At 50.0% G+C, this 16876-nt stretch overlaps 1 protein-coding gene across 1 annotated transcript in view; it reads left to right on the top strand.

Annotated features, from left to right (window-relative positions):
* Positions 1–3414: 3414 nt before the first annotated feature.
* Positions 3415–16876, top strand: part of LOC147703553 (extracellular calcium-sensing receptor-like) — a 299497-nt gene continuing 286035 nt past the window's right edge. Inside the window, exon 1 of the mRNA XM_086929515.1 lies at positions 3415–3638. Within this exon, the coding sequence (XP_086785641.1) occupies positions 3415–3638 (224 nt within the window). The remainder of the gene's footprint in view (positions 3639–16876) is intronic.

The following is a 16876-nucleotide window of genomic DNA, read 5'->3' as shown; positions in this document are numbered from 1 at the left end:
AAAAGTTTCAGCGCTCCCTCCATCATCTGCTTGTGTTTGCGTTGAACACTTATGTTGAACATTTTGTCCATTTTATTTCTAATATGTTTAGTATCTGATTTCATATCTAGAAAATAATCAAATGGCAAATTGATATCACCTGCTACAAGTAAATTATCATCATTACAATGTGTCAATACCTCACATGCAAAAGAGTAAAATGTTAAATAACACTATTAGGACCATATAGAATAAATGGTGATAGAGGAACACCGTGAAGTGTAACATGAGTAAAACACAATTTTCCTTCCAAATCATTTTCTTGAGAAATTACAACAATATTAAGAGATCTTTGAAATAGTATAGATACCCATTCTTTTTTCCTAAACCTGAAGAGTAAGCAACATTACCCACCCAATTTCTTTTCAGCTTTTCGGATTCACCATAATTTAAATCTGTCTCTTATGAAAACGCAATATCTACTTGTAATCACTCTTTGACATTTAACTGGTTATTTACATTTAACATGCCATGAAATGTTGTGTACCATTGCATGCCATTAAACAAAAAATGGAGAGCATCACTACCTTGTGGAAAATAAATAATAGAATTGTAAAGTGACAGACAGCAGAGAACATAAAAAGTAGGATAGGAATGGAAGAACAATAGAAGAACATATACAACAACAAGAAGTGAATGCAAAACAAGGAGTCATCAGGGTGATACAAACCCATAAAAAAAACAGAAAGAAGATTCCATACATGAAGAACAAACACATTCCATTATTACAAAAGAAACAAATATATCAATAGAATACAAATATCATTATTCCCAGTTTAGTAACATCCATTTCAACATCTTTCTGATGAAAGAGCTATTCTTTAAGGTTAGTAGGGTCATAATAAGAAACAGCTTTATTCATATGTGTGACCTTAAAAAAACAAGGGTGACCAAGGCCATATCTAGCAAAAAGCTTTTTTAAAGCAGGTCTTAAGTCCAGAAATTATTCGCGTTTCACAGTTGTAACTTTTGAAACATCTTAAGAAAAAAAATATTCTGGCTATTCCAACTCAAGTTCTCTTTCTCTTTTTGCAGCTTGAACCACTTTTAAAGGATCAGTATATTGCATACAATAATTGATGGTGAATCTAGGCTTAGGTATATTTGTATTGTTGATAACATTCCTCCCCACAAATGAGCTATTTTGATATTAACTTTAGACAACTCAGGATTGCCTAATACCTATGGAAAAAAGTATATCAGCATGTATATAAATCAGCTCCTTTGGAGTATTCCAGAACAGAATATTTGTGATTTTGGTTATCTAAATCTTCAACTTGAAGTTTATGTGAAGATATATCCATCCTCATTTTGACCATTTTAGGAATTTCATATTCCACATTGCTAGCACTTTGTTAGTTTTCTCCATAAATGTGTGAAGTTCTCTAATCTCCTCTAGTAAAACTTCCAAGGTTAGGTTACCAGAAGAAGATGGGTCTCCTGTTTGTCGCTTATTTGTTGTAGCACAGCTGACAGACAGGCCTTGCTTGCTTTGACTGTAACTATATGAAGATTGTTCAGACATTTCATCAACACTATTGTCAGATTTGGTCACTTTATAGGCAGAAGGGCCCATACTATGCAATACATTCAAGACAACCATTTTAAAATCAGATGGATGAGTAGTTTTATTTAAAATTAAAGAAATCTTTCTGCTCTAGACCATAAGCTGATGCAATTCACGGAAATGGCAAGCTTGTTCTTCTCTCTTCATGAAAATATGCAGAGCTTGCTCACCAACTAAGATAACTTCTGCATTCAGGTGTTATGTGCCTTCGTGTTTGTTTTTGGCACTAGTAAACTGCCTGTCGGACCCCAAATGCCAATGGTCCTTTCTGTCTCAGTGAAAGCCTCATTAGGGTGTCACTGTCATCCTCCTATTGCTTCCTCTTTCTATGTGTGATGCATTCTGCCTCTTAGGAATGTTTTTATGCAGGAAAGCATCCTTTCTGCACAAATACAATCCTGCTTGAATTGCAGGCACCCTTGCAGCATGGCACAAGGATACCTGCATTGACACTAGGCAGCACATATTGTGCAAGGAGAGAGCAGAAGTGTGCCATATCTTAGTACATATGGCACATTTCAGCTCATTTCCTTTCACGCAACGCAATGGAAAGCAAAGCAACCAAGTAAGTTGTCTTGCTATGTTCAATTGCATTAAATATTAGTAAATCAGCTCCTGGGAACGTATTACATAAAGTGCCCCGGAGGTGCAACAGGTGTTTGCACTCTAATTGAGCACCTCCGGGGCACTTTGGTATTACAGAAAGGGCCGCAGACGCTTATGCGGGCCCTTCAGTAATACCAATAGCGCTGTGCACATAAAGCATCAGCGCTATCTTCAAGGGGACGTTACCTTATTTGCATTGGGGTGTGCCCTATGCAAATGAAGGGATCCCTTTGTCTCTGCGCCCACGGCGTATTACCAACATGGGCACAGAGGCAAAGAAATGCTCATGAGGCGCACTGACAGTGCACCACCTAAAAGGTGGTGCACTGTCACTGCGTCTCCTGAGAGAAGCCCTCTACAGGGGGTAAATGGGATCCTATGAACCCCCCCAGACATCGCCTTGCAGGTGGGTGCCATCACTGATGGCACCCACATGCAAGGGGATCTCTATTACCCTTTAAAAGTGCAGGCGGGTTGGTGCCTGCATAGTGAAACACGGAGAAGCTTCAAAGCAGCTGACCCATGTTCATGTGAATGCGCTGCCCCCAGAGCAGCACGAGTTCGAGGCTGCCCCAGGAGCAGTGCATTCCCCATATTGCGGCACATTTTCCTTCATTGCACCCCGGGCCGGACTGGGAACCAAAACCGGCCCTGGCAAAGTGCCCCTCCCTCCCCCCCGTTGGGGGTTAGGGTGCAGCCGAGTTCTTTGCCAGGGCCGGTTTTCGGCCGATTTTGGCACAGGGCCGATTTTGCAGATATGCTGCAAAAATGGCCCTGTAACAAAATCAGCCCCCAGCGGCCCAAAACCGCCCCCCCCCCTCCCCCCCACACTCGTGCGGCGCACCAGGGGATTGCCCGGTGCCCGCTACGGCCAGTCCGGACCTGATTGCACCAGTCGCACCTTTTTAAAAGTGCTGTAAGTATAATGCGGCCCCTGATGTTTTCAGGGGGGCTTATGGCTCATGAAAATTGCAAGATTTAATTATTTAACCATTTAGCCAGTCTTTCATTCAACTGTCCAATGAATTACCCATTTACAAGTTTGTGAATTAATTAATTTAAATTTCATTCAGTCATTTCTCTTTCACTGCCCCATACATCAATGCATTAATTTAATTCATCCATCTGTTTTTCCTTCCATCAATCCTTTACTCTGTCTGTTCTTTCAGCATGCTCGTACGTGACTGATCTACCTGGAGAAGATGGCCCTAAACTTCGCTTCACAGCTTTGCCTACTCCTCTTCTCTTCTGTTGGTGCTGACATCACCCTATTATCGAGCTGCCACCTCAGTTCACCCAACATCCAGGTTTACGCCCAGGAAGGGGATGTTATTTTTGGGGGACTTGTTCCAGTTCATCTAGACACAATAACCTCTGCAGCATCTTCCCTCTTCATTGAACCACCTGGTACCAGGCACTGTGCAAAGTAAATCTCAGAAATATTGTTCTTTCACTTTACACTGTACCTTTCCTAAGCAATATACTCTCTAGTTATGACCACACTGGTGACTACCTAAGTTGGGTAGTGATCAAAATTATGCTTCTTTCTTCCACAAATCAACACTTCCTATCTATTAATCCCAATATTGCTGGATCTTTTTTTATCCCTGCTTTCTACCTTTGTCACTCTTTTCCTTTCTGTCTTTCTCTTGTGCGTTCTTTCCACGTGTTCTGCCTTTCTCTCTCTTGATCTTGGTCAAAGTCTAATGAAGAAAAATAAATCCAGATACCCCAAAAATGAGTGCTGCTGCGCACCACCTGAAACAATAGCACAGCTTGTAGCATGACCCTCAACACAGTAAGAGTTGCCACCACATTTCTATTTATTTATTTACAGTAGGCCCCTGAGGGTCTCATAACAGTGTGCCATGCCAGGTTGATGTAAGTATGCACTACATGAATGGGCAACCAGCAAATGGTGCACTTAGAAATCAGCCACTACGGTAATTCCTGAAGTTGACTGATGCCAGCAAATTGTAACGTACAGATGACAAAAACATTAATATATATGTGTGCAGCAGCATGTGATTCAAACACAAGGATTAATAACAAGAGAGCAAATGAAAAATAACTATTGTTGTATGTGCCTGTATTAGGAGTATTGTGCATAGTCCACACCAGCCTCACCCTGGGGCGTTTTTTGAACATAGTAGATATTTGACATATAGACAGGAGGGACTGTAGTGACACGGATGTTTAAAAACCTAGTAGATTGGTGCAAATAACTCACGTTATCTACCTTCTCTATTAAACTTGGCAACCTGCTCACCACCCTTTTCCAAGAATAACACCAAATAGTAACACAAGGCACAAAATGATTTAATTTTCTGTAATAATTTACAAAAAAAATGGAATATGAATGACTAATTTACATTTCGTATTCTGGAATAACTTACTTGTAAATATGTTTATATAGAAAGACAAAAATAATACTTGAACCATTCACGTACATGAAATAAATACAGGTACTAGTAAGATTTAAGAGGGACACTTCACTTTCACGGTAAATGGGATGGCAGGATCAGAATTTCATGTATTTAATCTGAGGAGCAATGTTTCCAATTATGTGTTGCACCGTTGCTGAGGACGGGGTCTTATTGACTCAACAGAGCTCCGCATGCAGATGCCTGAATCCATCAATAATCCAGAGCTCCTGCTGCCATCGTGCCCCCTTACTTGCTTGGAGGAGACGGCAGGGCCGGCAACCCTGGGTGGGAGCAGAGAGCAGATAACCACACTTCCTTGAGGGAGACATCACTAGGCCCTTCCACGCAGCCCAGTGACGAGACTGCAGCGCTAGCTGCCGGAGGTGAGAGCTCGGCCTCCGCCTTGACCTTGCAGCAGCCGTGAGTCTCTAAGCATGGCCCCCTGGTGGACCGGATAAAAGACTCCCACCACAGCAGCTGGAACCTGGGTAGCTGAGAGCGTGCGGAGGTGTCCCAACATGACCGACGAAACTGGGCTGGGCCTTCCCAGAATTGGAGGAGGGAGGTGCTGCTCACATACTGGATCGGCTCTAGGTGGGAGGTGTCTGGCACGGACACAGAGGAATCCCCGGTACCTAATACAGTGGGACTCTGATGTTGGCTGCCAGGCCCTGCTCATGGAGAGACCCAGGAAACATCTGGTAGAGCCTACACGCTACTGCCGAGAACACGATTAACATGCGGCGAGTGCAGCAGGTGGCAGTAGGGGGACCCGAGAGACATGCATGATACAGCGACTTGCACTTCGGAGAGCTGAATGGAGCAGAGAGCTATTGAGGCCTGACATTAAATCCCCTTGGAGTTGCTCAGATGTGTGGACCCTGACAGCAGATGATATCAGATGATATGATATGATGCCCCCTGCCTAAACAACCATGGGGCGGGAAAAAAGGGGGAGAGCCCCCTAGCTAAGAGACATGGAGCTTGGGCCTGACACGCGGCTACAGTGGGGTGCTGAGGTCCCCATTGGATAACCTATGCCAACAGGTCACCCTAGGGTATCGAGCATGTGCCAGTAAACTTGGGAGACACTCGCATCACTGCGCATGCGGCCCAAGCACTGCCCTCCAGCACCATCATCATCATCAAGGACATTTATAGAGCGCACTACTTACCCGGAGGGTCTCAAGGCGCTTGGGGGGGGGGTGCTGCTACTGCTCGAACAGCCAGGTCTTGAGCTTCTTCCTGAAGGAGAGGTGGTCTTGGGTCAGGCGCAGGTCGGTCGGGAGGGAGTTCCAGGTCTTGGCGGCCAGGTAGGAGAAGGACCTTCCTCCTGTTGTCGTTCTTCGGATGCGGGGGACGGCGGCGAGGGCGTGACTGGCTGATCGGAGAAGTTGATGCGGTTGTTGAGGTAGCTCGGGCCTTGATCGTGTAGGGCTTTGTGTGCGTGGGTGAGGAGACGGAAGGTGATTCTTTTGTTGACGGGGAGCCAATGCAGGTCTCTCAGATGTCCGGCGATGTGGCTGTGTCATGGGATGTCGAGGATGAGTCTGGCTGAGGTGTTCTGGATTCGCTGGAGTCTCTTCTGGAGCTTGGCGGTGGTTCAGGCGTAGAGGGCGTTGCCGTAGTCCAGTCGGCTGGTGACGAGGGCCTGGGTGACCGTCTTCCTGGTCTCGGTGGGGATCCACCGGAAGATCTTCCGTAGCATGCGCAGGATGTTGAAGCATGACGAGGAGACGGCGTTGACTTGTCTGGTCATGGAGAGGGAGGAGTCCAGGATGAAGCCCAGGTTGCGTGCGTGGTCTGTCGGTTTGGGTGCGGTGCCCAGGGCGGGGGGCCACCAGGAGTCGTCCCAGGCGGAGGGCGAGGAGCCCAGGATGAGGACTTCCGTCTTGTCTGAGTTCAGTTTCAGGCGGCTGGTCGTCATCCACTCGGCTACGTCTTTCATCCCTTCGTGAAGGTTGGCTCTGGCGGCGGCGGGGTCGTTGGTCAGGGAGAGAATCAGCTGGGTGTCGTCAGCGTAGGAGATGATGTTGAGGTTGTGTTGGCGTGCGATGGCCGCGAGGGGGCTCATGTAGACGTTGAAGAGGGTGGGGCTCAGCGAGGATCCTTGAGGGACGCCGCAGATGACTTCGGTGGCCTCTGACTTGTACGGTGGTAGACGGACTCTCTGTGTTCTTCCGCCGAGGAAGGAGATGATCCATTCCAGTGCCTTCTCCTGGATTCCGACGTTGCTGAGGCGCTGCACTAGGGTGCGGTGGCAGACAGTGTCGAATGCCGCGGAGAGGTCTAGGAGGATGAGGGCCGCTGTTTCTCCGTTGTCCATCAGGGCTCGGATGTCATCGGTGGCAGCGATGAGGGCGGTCTCGGTGCTGTGGTTGGCTCGGAAGCCAGACTGTGAGGGGTCGAGGGATCCATTTGTCTCGAGGAAGGCGGCCAGCTGTTTGTTGACGGTCTTCTCGATGACTTTGGCTGGAAACGGGAGGAGCGAGATGGGGCGGTAATTCTTGAGTTCGGTGGGGTCCGCTGTAGGTTTCTTCGGCGTGCTTCCAGCTCTCCGGGAAGGTGGCGGTGTCGAAGGAGGTGTTGATGATGTCCCGCAGGTGGGGTGCGATGACAGCGTCGGCCTTGTTGAAGACGTGGTGAGGGCAGGGGTCGGTCGGAGATCCGGAGTGGATGGAGTTCATCATGCGGACGGTGTCTTCGGTGCTGATCGGAGTCCAGGCGCGGAGGGTGGTGGTGGGGGGCGGTGGTTCGGTCGTGGCATGCGTCGGTTGAGTGCTGAAGCTGTTGTGTATGTCCGCGATCTTGTTGTGGAAGTAGGAGGCGAGGGAGTTGCAGAGGCCTTGCGATGGGGTGATGTCGTTGTTTCCGGCGTTGGGGTTGGAGAGCTCTTTCACGATGTTGAAGAGTTCCTTGCAGTTGTGTGCGTTGTTGTCCAGCCGGTCCTTGAATGCAGTTTTCTTGGTGGCGCGGATCAGTTGGTGGTGCTTCCGGGTGGCAAGCTTGAGGGTGGTCATGTTGTCCGGTGTTGGTTCCCTTCTCCAGGCTTTCTCGAGGGCTCGGCAGTTCTTCTTGGAGCTCTTGAGTTCGTCGGTGAACCATGGGGCCTTCTTGCTGCCGGGTCTGCTGGGCGGGGTCCTCAGTGGGGCGAGTTCGTCCGCGCAGTTGCTGATCCACTTCGTGAGGTTGTCGGCGGCCTGGTTGGGGTTCGCTGAGCTGGCGGGAGGGTGCTGGCTCAGGGAAACGGCGAGCTGGTCGGCTGTGATCTTGTTCCAGCTTCTTCGAGCAACCTGTTGCTGGTGGTGGTGGATCGTCGTTCTTCTGAAGGTGAAGTGAATGCAGCTGTGGTCCGTCCAGTGGAGTCCAGTGGCGTGGCTGAAGGCGATGTCTTTGCTGGATGAGAAGACGGCGTCGAGTGTGTGTCCGGCGAGGTGGGTGGGGGTGGACACCAGCTGCTTGAGTCCGAGGTTGGCGAGGGTGTCGAGCAGGGTGATGGTGTTGCGGTCGTTGTTGTTCTCCAGGTGGAAGTTGATGTCCCCCAGGAGGATGTAGGCAGCGGAGGGGAGGGCATGCGGGCTGATGAAGTCGGCGATGTCCTCGCTGAATTGTGTGCGTGGTCCCGGGGGTCGGTAGATCAGGGTGCCTCTGAGGGTGGTCTTCGGGTCGGTGCGGATCTGGAAGTGTAGGTGTTCGGCGGTAGTCAGGGTGTCGTCGGTGTTGGTCGTGATGTGGATGGTGTCCCTGAGGATGATGGCGATGCCTCCTCCAGTCTGGATGTCGCGATCTCTCCGGGTGATCTTGTATCCCTCTGGGATGGCGATGGCGATGTCGGGCGCTGAGGAGTCGTTCATCCAGGTTTCCGTGAGGAAGGCAACGTCAGGAGCTGTGGTGTCGAGGAGGTTCCAGATTTCGATGGCATGTCTGTGGACGGAGCGGGTGTTGAGCAGGATGCACTTGAGGTGGTTGCTGCTGGTGTTCGGCTTGGCGGGTGCTGGTGCGAGGCAGGTCCGGATGCAGGTGAACTTGCAGGCATGGCAGCTGAAGGGTCCGTGGGTGCGTCTCGGGGTGGCTCGGTAGCATCCCGGGACTCGGCCGGTGTTGAGCGCGTTGAGGGTGGCGGCGGTGTACGTCCGGCGGGTGGGCTGGGGTCTTCGGGGGCCAGGGGTTCGAGCGCTGGGCACGGTCCAGGCGCGGACGGGCGCAGACGGGCTTACCTTTGGCGCACCTTTGGCGCGCTTAGGGGGCGCCCGCTGCGTGTGCACGCTGCGCGTTGGCCACTCTGCCATATGAGGAGAGTGGGGGGGGTGGAGCGAGGGAGGGGCCGCTGGGAGGGGGAGCGGGGTGGCGAATGGGGATGGCGAGCGAGGGAAGGGGGCGGGGCCGCAGGGGGGCAGTGGCAAGGAGCTGGCGGGAAACGCGGCCGGGGCTGGGCGAGGAGGGGGGAGCACTGGGGGCTAGGGAAAAAAAAAACAGCGGGTAAAGAAAAACGGCGGCGAGGCAAGCAGGTGGCAGGGGGCACAGGAGATCCGTGTGAAGCGGATCTGGCAGAGGGCACAGCTCAGGGCAGAGGCGGCACCAGAGGACGGGCTCACTCACGAGGAGTGTGCTCGGGGGGTGACCTGCCCAGAGGGACAGAGGTCACTGCACCTCGCTGGCCACAGAGGCTATAAGTAGTCTCGTGCGAGGGAGGGGCCGCTGGGAGGGGGAGCGGGGTGGCGAATGGGGATGGCGAGCGAGGGAAGGGGGCGGGCCGCAGGGGGGCAGCGGCGAGGAGGTGGCGGGAAACGTGGCCGGGGCTGGGCGAGGAGGGGGGAGCACTGGGGGCTAGGGAAAAAAAACGGCGGGTAAAGAAAAACGGCGGCGAGGCAAGCAGGTGGCAGGGGGCACAGGAGATCCGTGTGACGCGGATCTGGCAGAGGGCACAGCTCAGGGCAGAGGCGGCACCAGAGGACGGGCTCACTCACGAGGAGTGTGCTCGGGGGGTGACCTGTTGGTCCTGTCAGCAATCAACTGGTGCCGTAATAGACACTGGGCTGCTTGTGCTGCAGAAGTCAATATTGTTCATTACCTGCAAGTGGGCCCAACAGCAGGTGCTTTCCTTATCATAAGCACATAGAGGCCTGGCAGGCAAGCAGCAGCCATGGGGAGACTACACACTGTGTGTATGTATGTATGTATGTATGTATATGTATTTATATAGCGCACTACTTACCCGGAGGGTCCCAAGGCGCTTCGACCGCTGCGAAACCCTTCCTGGCTTCCCTGAGAGATGGTCCCTTAATGGGTATCTCCAGGGTGAGACCAGGCATCCCCGGCGGTCTGGTGGGGCCGTTAGTGAAGATGAGGCAAGCTAATGCCCAGAGTTGCCGAGTGTGATCACTGATCAGAGTGGGCACCGAGGCGAGAGAATTATCGAGTCCGCTGACCCTGGTCCAGAAACCTGCTGCGCCGGGAATCGAATCCTGGTCCCGGGCCGTCCTCTGCTCTCGGGTCTGCCGCCTCTAACCAGTGAGCCACACTACTTCCCTACTTACACTGGCTCGTAGTCCTTGGCAATGAGCCCTACGGGACAACAGGCTCTAAACCTGATGGTTGCTGAAGCACCTGCGCTTCCTGCAGGCACTACTACAGTGTAAAAATAGGTGGATATTGTTTTAGAAGCCATAGAGATGTTTAAAGTGTCCCTAGAGAATAACATCAATACCACTGCAACTGACCTAACCCTACTGTGGGACGCACACTGCAAACTGCAGATAGAGTCCACACTGCAGAGCAATTGATAGCCATGCTACAACCACTGACCCAGGAGACTCAGATACCAACTCCAGACCCTCCAAAAACAGGTCCCTGCACTAGAGGGGAGAGCATAAGATGCTGAGGGGTGTTCATGTAGAAATAATGTTCACATAGTGGGCCTCCCTGAGAGCCAAGATGCAGTGGCCTATGCCGAAACATGGCTGTGCAGTTGAATCTCCCCCTCAGCTCTCTCCTCCTTCTTCCTGATTGAATACACACACCAGATGCTGAAACAGTGGCTCAATCTGGCCCCTTCTCCTAGACCACAGATTGTGCGATTCCTGCATTACAAGAACATGGATGCTGTACTGCGCGAGGGCCAGAGTCAAGACAACCTCGCAGTAGACAATGCCAAAGTCCTGATATTCCCGGACTATATGTTGGCAGTCCAAAGTCAGAACCACAAATTCCTGGCAGTAAAGTGCAAGCTGTGAGACACTGGCATACAGTACCCATTACTATTCCTGGCCCACCTATGAGTCCAGGATGAGGGCCAGGATAATTTCTTCATGGATCCCAAAAACGCTCGGAACTGGGTGGAAAGCTTTGAGGGAACTGGTCCCTCACTATCAACCAAATCGGAGCAATTGTTGAAACCAGATGCCGGGGCAGAGTTTGGCACAGACATGTCTCCCTAGAAGGGCCCCACTCTCCAGACCTGGAAGAAATAATAATGGAAAGAAGAAGGATGAGGCAGGTAGTTGTAATGCTCTAAAAACCTGTTCAGCCTGCAGATATACAGGAAGAAGGCTCTAATTCCACCAACGATGCCGACTACATGTCCTCCATTCTACACCCTCCAGAAATGAGCATGCCACCCAATGTCACACCGCAAACTGTGCATGATATCCATGTACAATCTCATACTTTGAGCATGCATTTTGGGGACCCACATAGGACATTACAAGCATTTCACTCGCAGGAGCCAGAAGGGCTCCCACATAGAGGTGTGGGGGCTCCTACCAACTCTGTGCCCCCTCACATACAATGCACTGAGCCTGCTGTGCAGTGGGTGGAGCCCTGGCATTGGGGTGGTGCATGCTTGTGTGAGTGTGCTGCCTGAGTATGTAATTCCCTCGGATTGCATACCTGGGGCTCACACACAATGAGTGGCTCACTACCCTAATGCAGTGACGACTAACACATACACAATTACAGGGAGTAGGTGACATGAGGGATCACAAACACAGTTGCAATGGGGGATGACCCCACCCATGCACCTAGCATGCTGCCACATACCCCTGAGCCAGGACCGTTCCACTGGCGCAATCAGTTCACACATTAGGGTAGGATGCTGTTGAATCTTTGCTCTTGATGGCATTTAAAGTTTTTTCTAGTTGAAGCTCACACATGCTCAACCGACCTGTGTATCCGCGAACACGCACCCAACATTGCGGCTGAGGGTGGACCATTGCCGTACGCAGACACCGTGCTAACGGACACTAACATACTGACATGGAACGTCCATGGGATGCTTTCCCCAGCAAGCTGATATTCAGTATACTCATACATGTGCTGTCTGCAAAGAATTACATATTACACAGGTAGAAGCTGTGTAACTATAGAGACCGTTGAGAGGGCAAATATTCTCCACTAATTACTCCACATACCCCAGGGAATTCCTAATATGGATTATGGCCAGGGTGCCCTTTGAAGCTGGCACCACTGTAATCAAATTAGATATGGAATCAGCACCCATCAAGGTAATATCATTATCAGTCTTTTTTGTATCTTGAATAAATCAGAGGAAAGTTCTCTTAAAAATCAGGTCTGGACTTTTTAGTAGTGGTCGTATTCAATTCTTTATTATTTGATCCAAAAAACAGATAAAATCCAAATGTACATGTGATTTCTCTTTTAGCCAACGCGTTTCGTCTCATAAATGAGACTTCTTCAGGGTTCAATAAACTGTCTTTGCTAATTTAAAATATGAAAGAATTGTTCTTGTATCAGTATCATAACATTTAGTATTCTGTTATTGTCTTGCTTTATATTGTATGTGCGAAAAGAGACATGGTGGCCTAAGAACAGGAAACAGTTTCAGCGGTTCAGTATTTACCACTGTAATCATTTCAGAATGACGTTTTGTGTCTATAGAAGGCCGCCTGGAAGGCCGCTGAATCTTACTAGGAGCGAACTATGTGCCTAACTTAAAACAAACAGTGTACTTGTATGTCCTGACCAGGGTGCTCATGCAGTGGAGCGGGCTACCCTGGTTGATAGGAGGATATTTACATAAAGTGCTCCATGTAGACCTAGACCGGTCCTTCCCAACACTCCCACTCTCCCCTTTTATCTCCAATGCCCAAAAGTTAGCAAAGTAGCTGCAACGCTGGCACCTCATAGACATTTAGTGGCAATGCAATAGACACATTAAAGTCTATTTATTCTATTTCCATGTCCATGACCCGCACGTACGAATCAACAGCATGGTCGCCACAGCCAACCTGCTCCCACATGTGTAAATACCAACTACCTAGGCAGGACCCACTTTGATCATAATCCGCAGTACCTGAGCATACATTAGGACTGTGGCCCTACGCCTATACCCACTTGCATGCTTGTGCCTGCCCTTGAGCCCTTGAGGATGCTCCATTCAAGGCATCCCTAGATAACTGAATACTTGAACACTTTGACCTCAATTTGGGCACAGCCACATCTCAATTTAGTCAAGTGGGTGATTATCTGAGACCACTGCCTGGGAAATGCCATCAATATGTGTTGTGGCATTGACAAAGAGGTTGAAGCAGTGTAACATATGCTCCTCTGGTTGGAACGGAAGGCACTGCAGCTGGCATGAGGGACTGGGTAAGGCGAGGCATGAACAAGCCACCTTGCTAGAGTGGCTGCGTTGTTCGAACCATGGGGAACATATTCTGAATCGGAAAAATGAGGGGGACTGCTTGCATCCCATCATGTCCATCTGCCTTGGGCCCAGGACACCCATTTTGCACACAAAGGAGCATCCATGAAACATTTACACAATACCACACCACGCAGTGCATGCCAGTGCCTACCACCACCGTTGCTGACCTCGAGTCCTTCCTGACTAGCATGATTTTCCCCAGGGTATCACCAAAGGCACGGGAGGAACTTAATGGAGATAACATATTTTCGGAGGTGTGGGGAGGCAAACAGGCTTTGGCCAACGGTAGGACGCTGGCCCATATGGTCTTTGACTTGAATTCTTCAAGACCTACTCAACACTGTTAGCCTCTAGGTTAAAAACACTATATGATGAGGATTTGGGGACCAGCATCTTACCTACCTCACTGCATGAGGCACTACTGATACCACTGCCCCAGCCAGGCAGAGACTCGGAGGAACTCACCTCCTTCAGACCGCTGCAATACCAAAGGGGATGATGGACGTAGCGTTTGAGCAAATCAAAAACTCACCCCCAGACAACTGATCTGGGTTTAATCCATCATCATTCTTTAGCTCACTGAACCACCCCAGTTCAAACATGGCCATATGCCATATCAGTCATGAACCTGGTCCTCATGGGAACAGTCCAGCCCGAACTGCCGAGCCATATCTTCCCTGGACCGGAAACAAGTATCCTGCGACCGGTTTTGGGTTCATACCCTGCCAACTTAGGGCGAACAAAGTGATACCAAAGGTGATGATGGGCGGAGCTGGCACTACCTCAACACTGACTACAAAATCTGTACAAAAATACTAGCAGACAGGCTTGCCCCATTAGTCCTCCAATTAGTGCACCCGGACCATAATGTGTGTGTTCCTGCCAGGAGCACCTCCCTGTTTCTCTGCTGTTTTTTTAAAGTATTCGAATACGCTTCTGCACAATGGCCTTGTGTGGGGTGCCTTGTTCTTAATTTAGAGAAAGTTTGCGATTTCCTGGAATGGCCCTACCTATGTAACTTCCTTGCCCATTATGGGGTGGGCTGGGAGCCTGCTTTACCAGCTTGGTCAAACTTCTAAACACCAGCCCCACGGCCTGGCAATTCATATTCATCCTGTTACAGATACTACGGGGCACTCATCAGGAGTCCCCACTGTCCCTGCTTCTCTTCTCATTGACCATGGAGATGTTGGCCCACATCCCTCAAGAACAGTGCCGGCACTTGGGACTTCCACTAGGAGACGTCATTCATGCAGTATAGCTTTATCTAGACGATATATTACTCTGCCTGAAGGACGTCCAGGAAGTACTAGACTCAATACCAAGTACAGTACACAGATGCACCCAGATCTTAGGCCTACGGATCAACTGGGCCAATTCCTCTCTCCTCCCATTCACTGCCAATGCTTTCGGTGTTGAGCCGTATCACTCGCACCAAAAGGGTACTGCTGTAGCGACTGTTATACTTCTTCTTTAACCTACCCTTATACCTTTCCACACCATTCTTCCGCTCCCTTGAATGCACTTGGTGACTTTATATGGCACGAAAGATAAGCTTTACTTCCCCACAGACCAAATTTTGAGCAGTATTATCTTGCCTCATAACTCCAATGGGTGGCCCACTGGTTATCGGGCAGTCAGCTGGAGGACACAGCATCTGGGTCTCTCCAGTGGCTTCGTACTTGGATACTACATTTCTTTCATCCAACTCCCAAGCTGCAACTACCCTACATACCTGTTGTTGGACCTGCGATGGGCAAGCCCAGCACAAAGGGGGTAGCTTGGCTCAAGTGTCAAGGCAAGTGAAGGCTGTCGTGTTAAGCCGGCTTTGACCCAATAATATCTCCTTGAACAACCACCAAAAAGAAGGACACCACACCACTGTTGTAGAAAAATACGATTCCTTTATGTAAAAATGTAAAAATTCTCTGTCGTGAATGGGGATCAATTAGGAAAGCACATACACATTTCTTCTGGCCACAATTTGCTGGGTTTTGATTTCGGGTTGAATACAGTAGATATCTCAGGAATAAATATCATCAATAAATAGAATAAATATCAGGAATAAATATCATCAATAAATAGAATAAATATCAGGAATAAATATCATCAATAAATAGAATAAATAGAATAAATATCACTTTTTGTTCAGCAGAATAAATTCTGGTTCATTTAAATAAACAACCACATGTTCATTCTGGTATCGCTGCCACCAATTAAATATTTCAGGAACTTTAACTTGCAATACGTTTCAGGATGGAAAGATTACTCTTACAGTGTATGATGACTTCACTGCTAATGAATACAGGCTTCTCTGGGCACAAAAGAGTGTTGGGACTCCTTAAGAATCACTTGTGGGATAAGAGCGTATATCTACAAAGCAAGGAAACACAGTGAGCACTTCATTTATACTCGGCTGCCACCGGGTTGAGTTCTCTGTTTGCCGTGGGATCTAAGCGCGCCTAGGGGCTTTGTTACCGCTAGCACTCAGGCAGCACCAGTTCAAAGTCTTTAGACTGATGAACGGGGCTGCCGAAGAGGTCACACAATCTTCGCGCTCAGTGAAGTAAATGCCGGTTCACAGTTCCATTATATCACCGCTTCCCACCTGAAGAAACGGGCCCACCTCACATCGGCTGCAATCAAAAAGCGATTCAGTTGGGTTCAGCACTTCTCTCGCCAGCGACAGGTTCTCAGGGGCTCCACGGACCTCCCTCTAACTTCCTCAAACAGGGATGGTTCCCGCCCACAGCTACAGCCGCCGATTCACTGGGGAGGGGCAGAGACAGTAGTCCCGCCCAACGTAGGCCGGCCTTTCCCCGCCCCGGCACACCACCTCACCTCAGACTGCGCAGGAAGCACTCTACGCCGGTGGAGCTCGGAGACGTCCGAGCTCCTCGCTGGAGGCGTCTATCGCACAAGGGGCACAGAAGACGCTCGTGGTCGCGGCGAACTTGCTCTCGCCTCGCGACCCGAGTCGGTCGTAATTCACCACCGGGGGGGGGGCGGGGAAGGCACACGAAAAACAGCCACAGTCTTTTGGGGGTGACGAGGCACTCGCTGGGCAGGCGCTGTAGGCGCGAGGTCACCGCACACACGGCTGACTGGAACGCCAGTCAGGAACCACACCAGTGACTCTTGCTTGCTCTACTGCCCGCGCTACCAGCTGCCTCAGGGGTCAACAGGGCAGGTGTCAATCTGGTGTCAAGTCTGGAATCTCCTTCTTCACCTAGATCTGGAACGTCATTATCCTATCTAGTTTTCTGGTCATTTAAAATGGCCGCCAGGGACTGGACCTTTTATAGCCAGTGCCCTGAGGTGCTGGCTCGTGCCAGTAGGTTCTAGAACCTTCTTTGGGTTTAGGCCAATGATATGGCACTTCTGGGGTATTTGGGACCCTAACAGCCACCACACTGGGGTTCTAGAGCAGCCATTTTGTGTACCTGAGGGAAATAAGGTAATTCCTGTCAGGAATGCGCGCCACATAAAAGGGCGCCAAAACCTTGAAAGGTCAAGGTTCATGGAGGCTCCAAGGGGAGTCACTCACATGAGGGAAATGGATGGCCACCATTT

Source organism: Lissotriton vulgaris, chromosome 7 (assembly GCF_964263255.1).
Source record: "Lissotriton vulgaris chromosome 7, aLisVul1.2, whole genome shotgun sequence".
Classification (NCBI taxonomy): domain Eukaryota; kingdom Metazoa; phylum Chordata; class Amphibia; order Caudata; family Salamandridae; genus Lissotriton; species Lissotriton vulgaris.
This window is presented reverse-complemented; position numbering and strand designations above follow the sequence as displayed.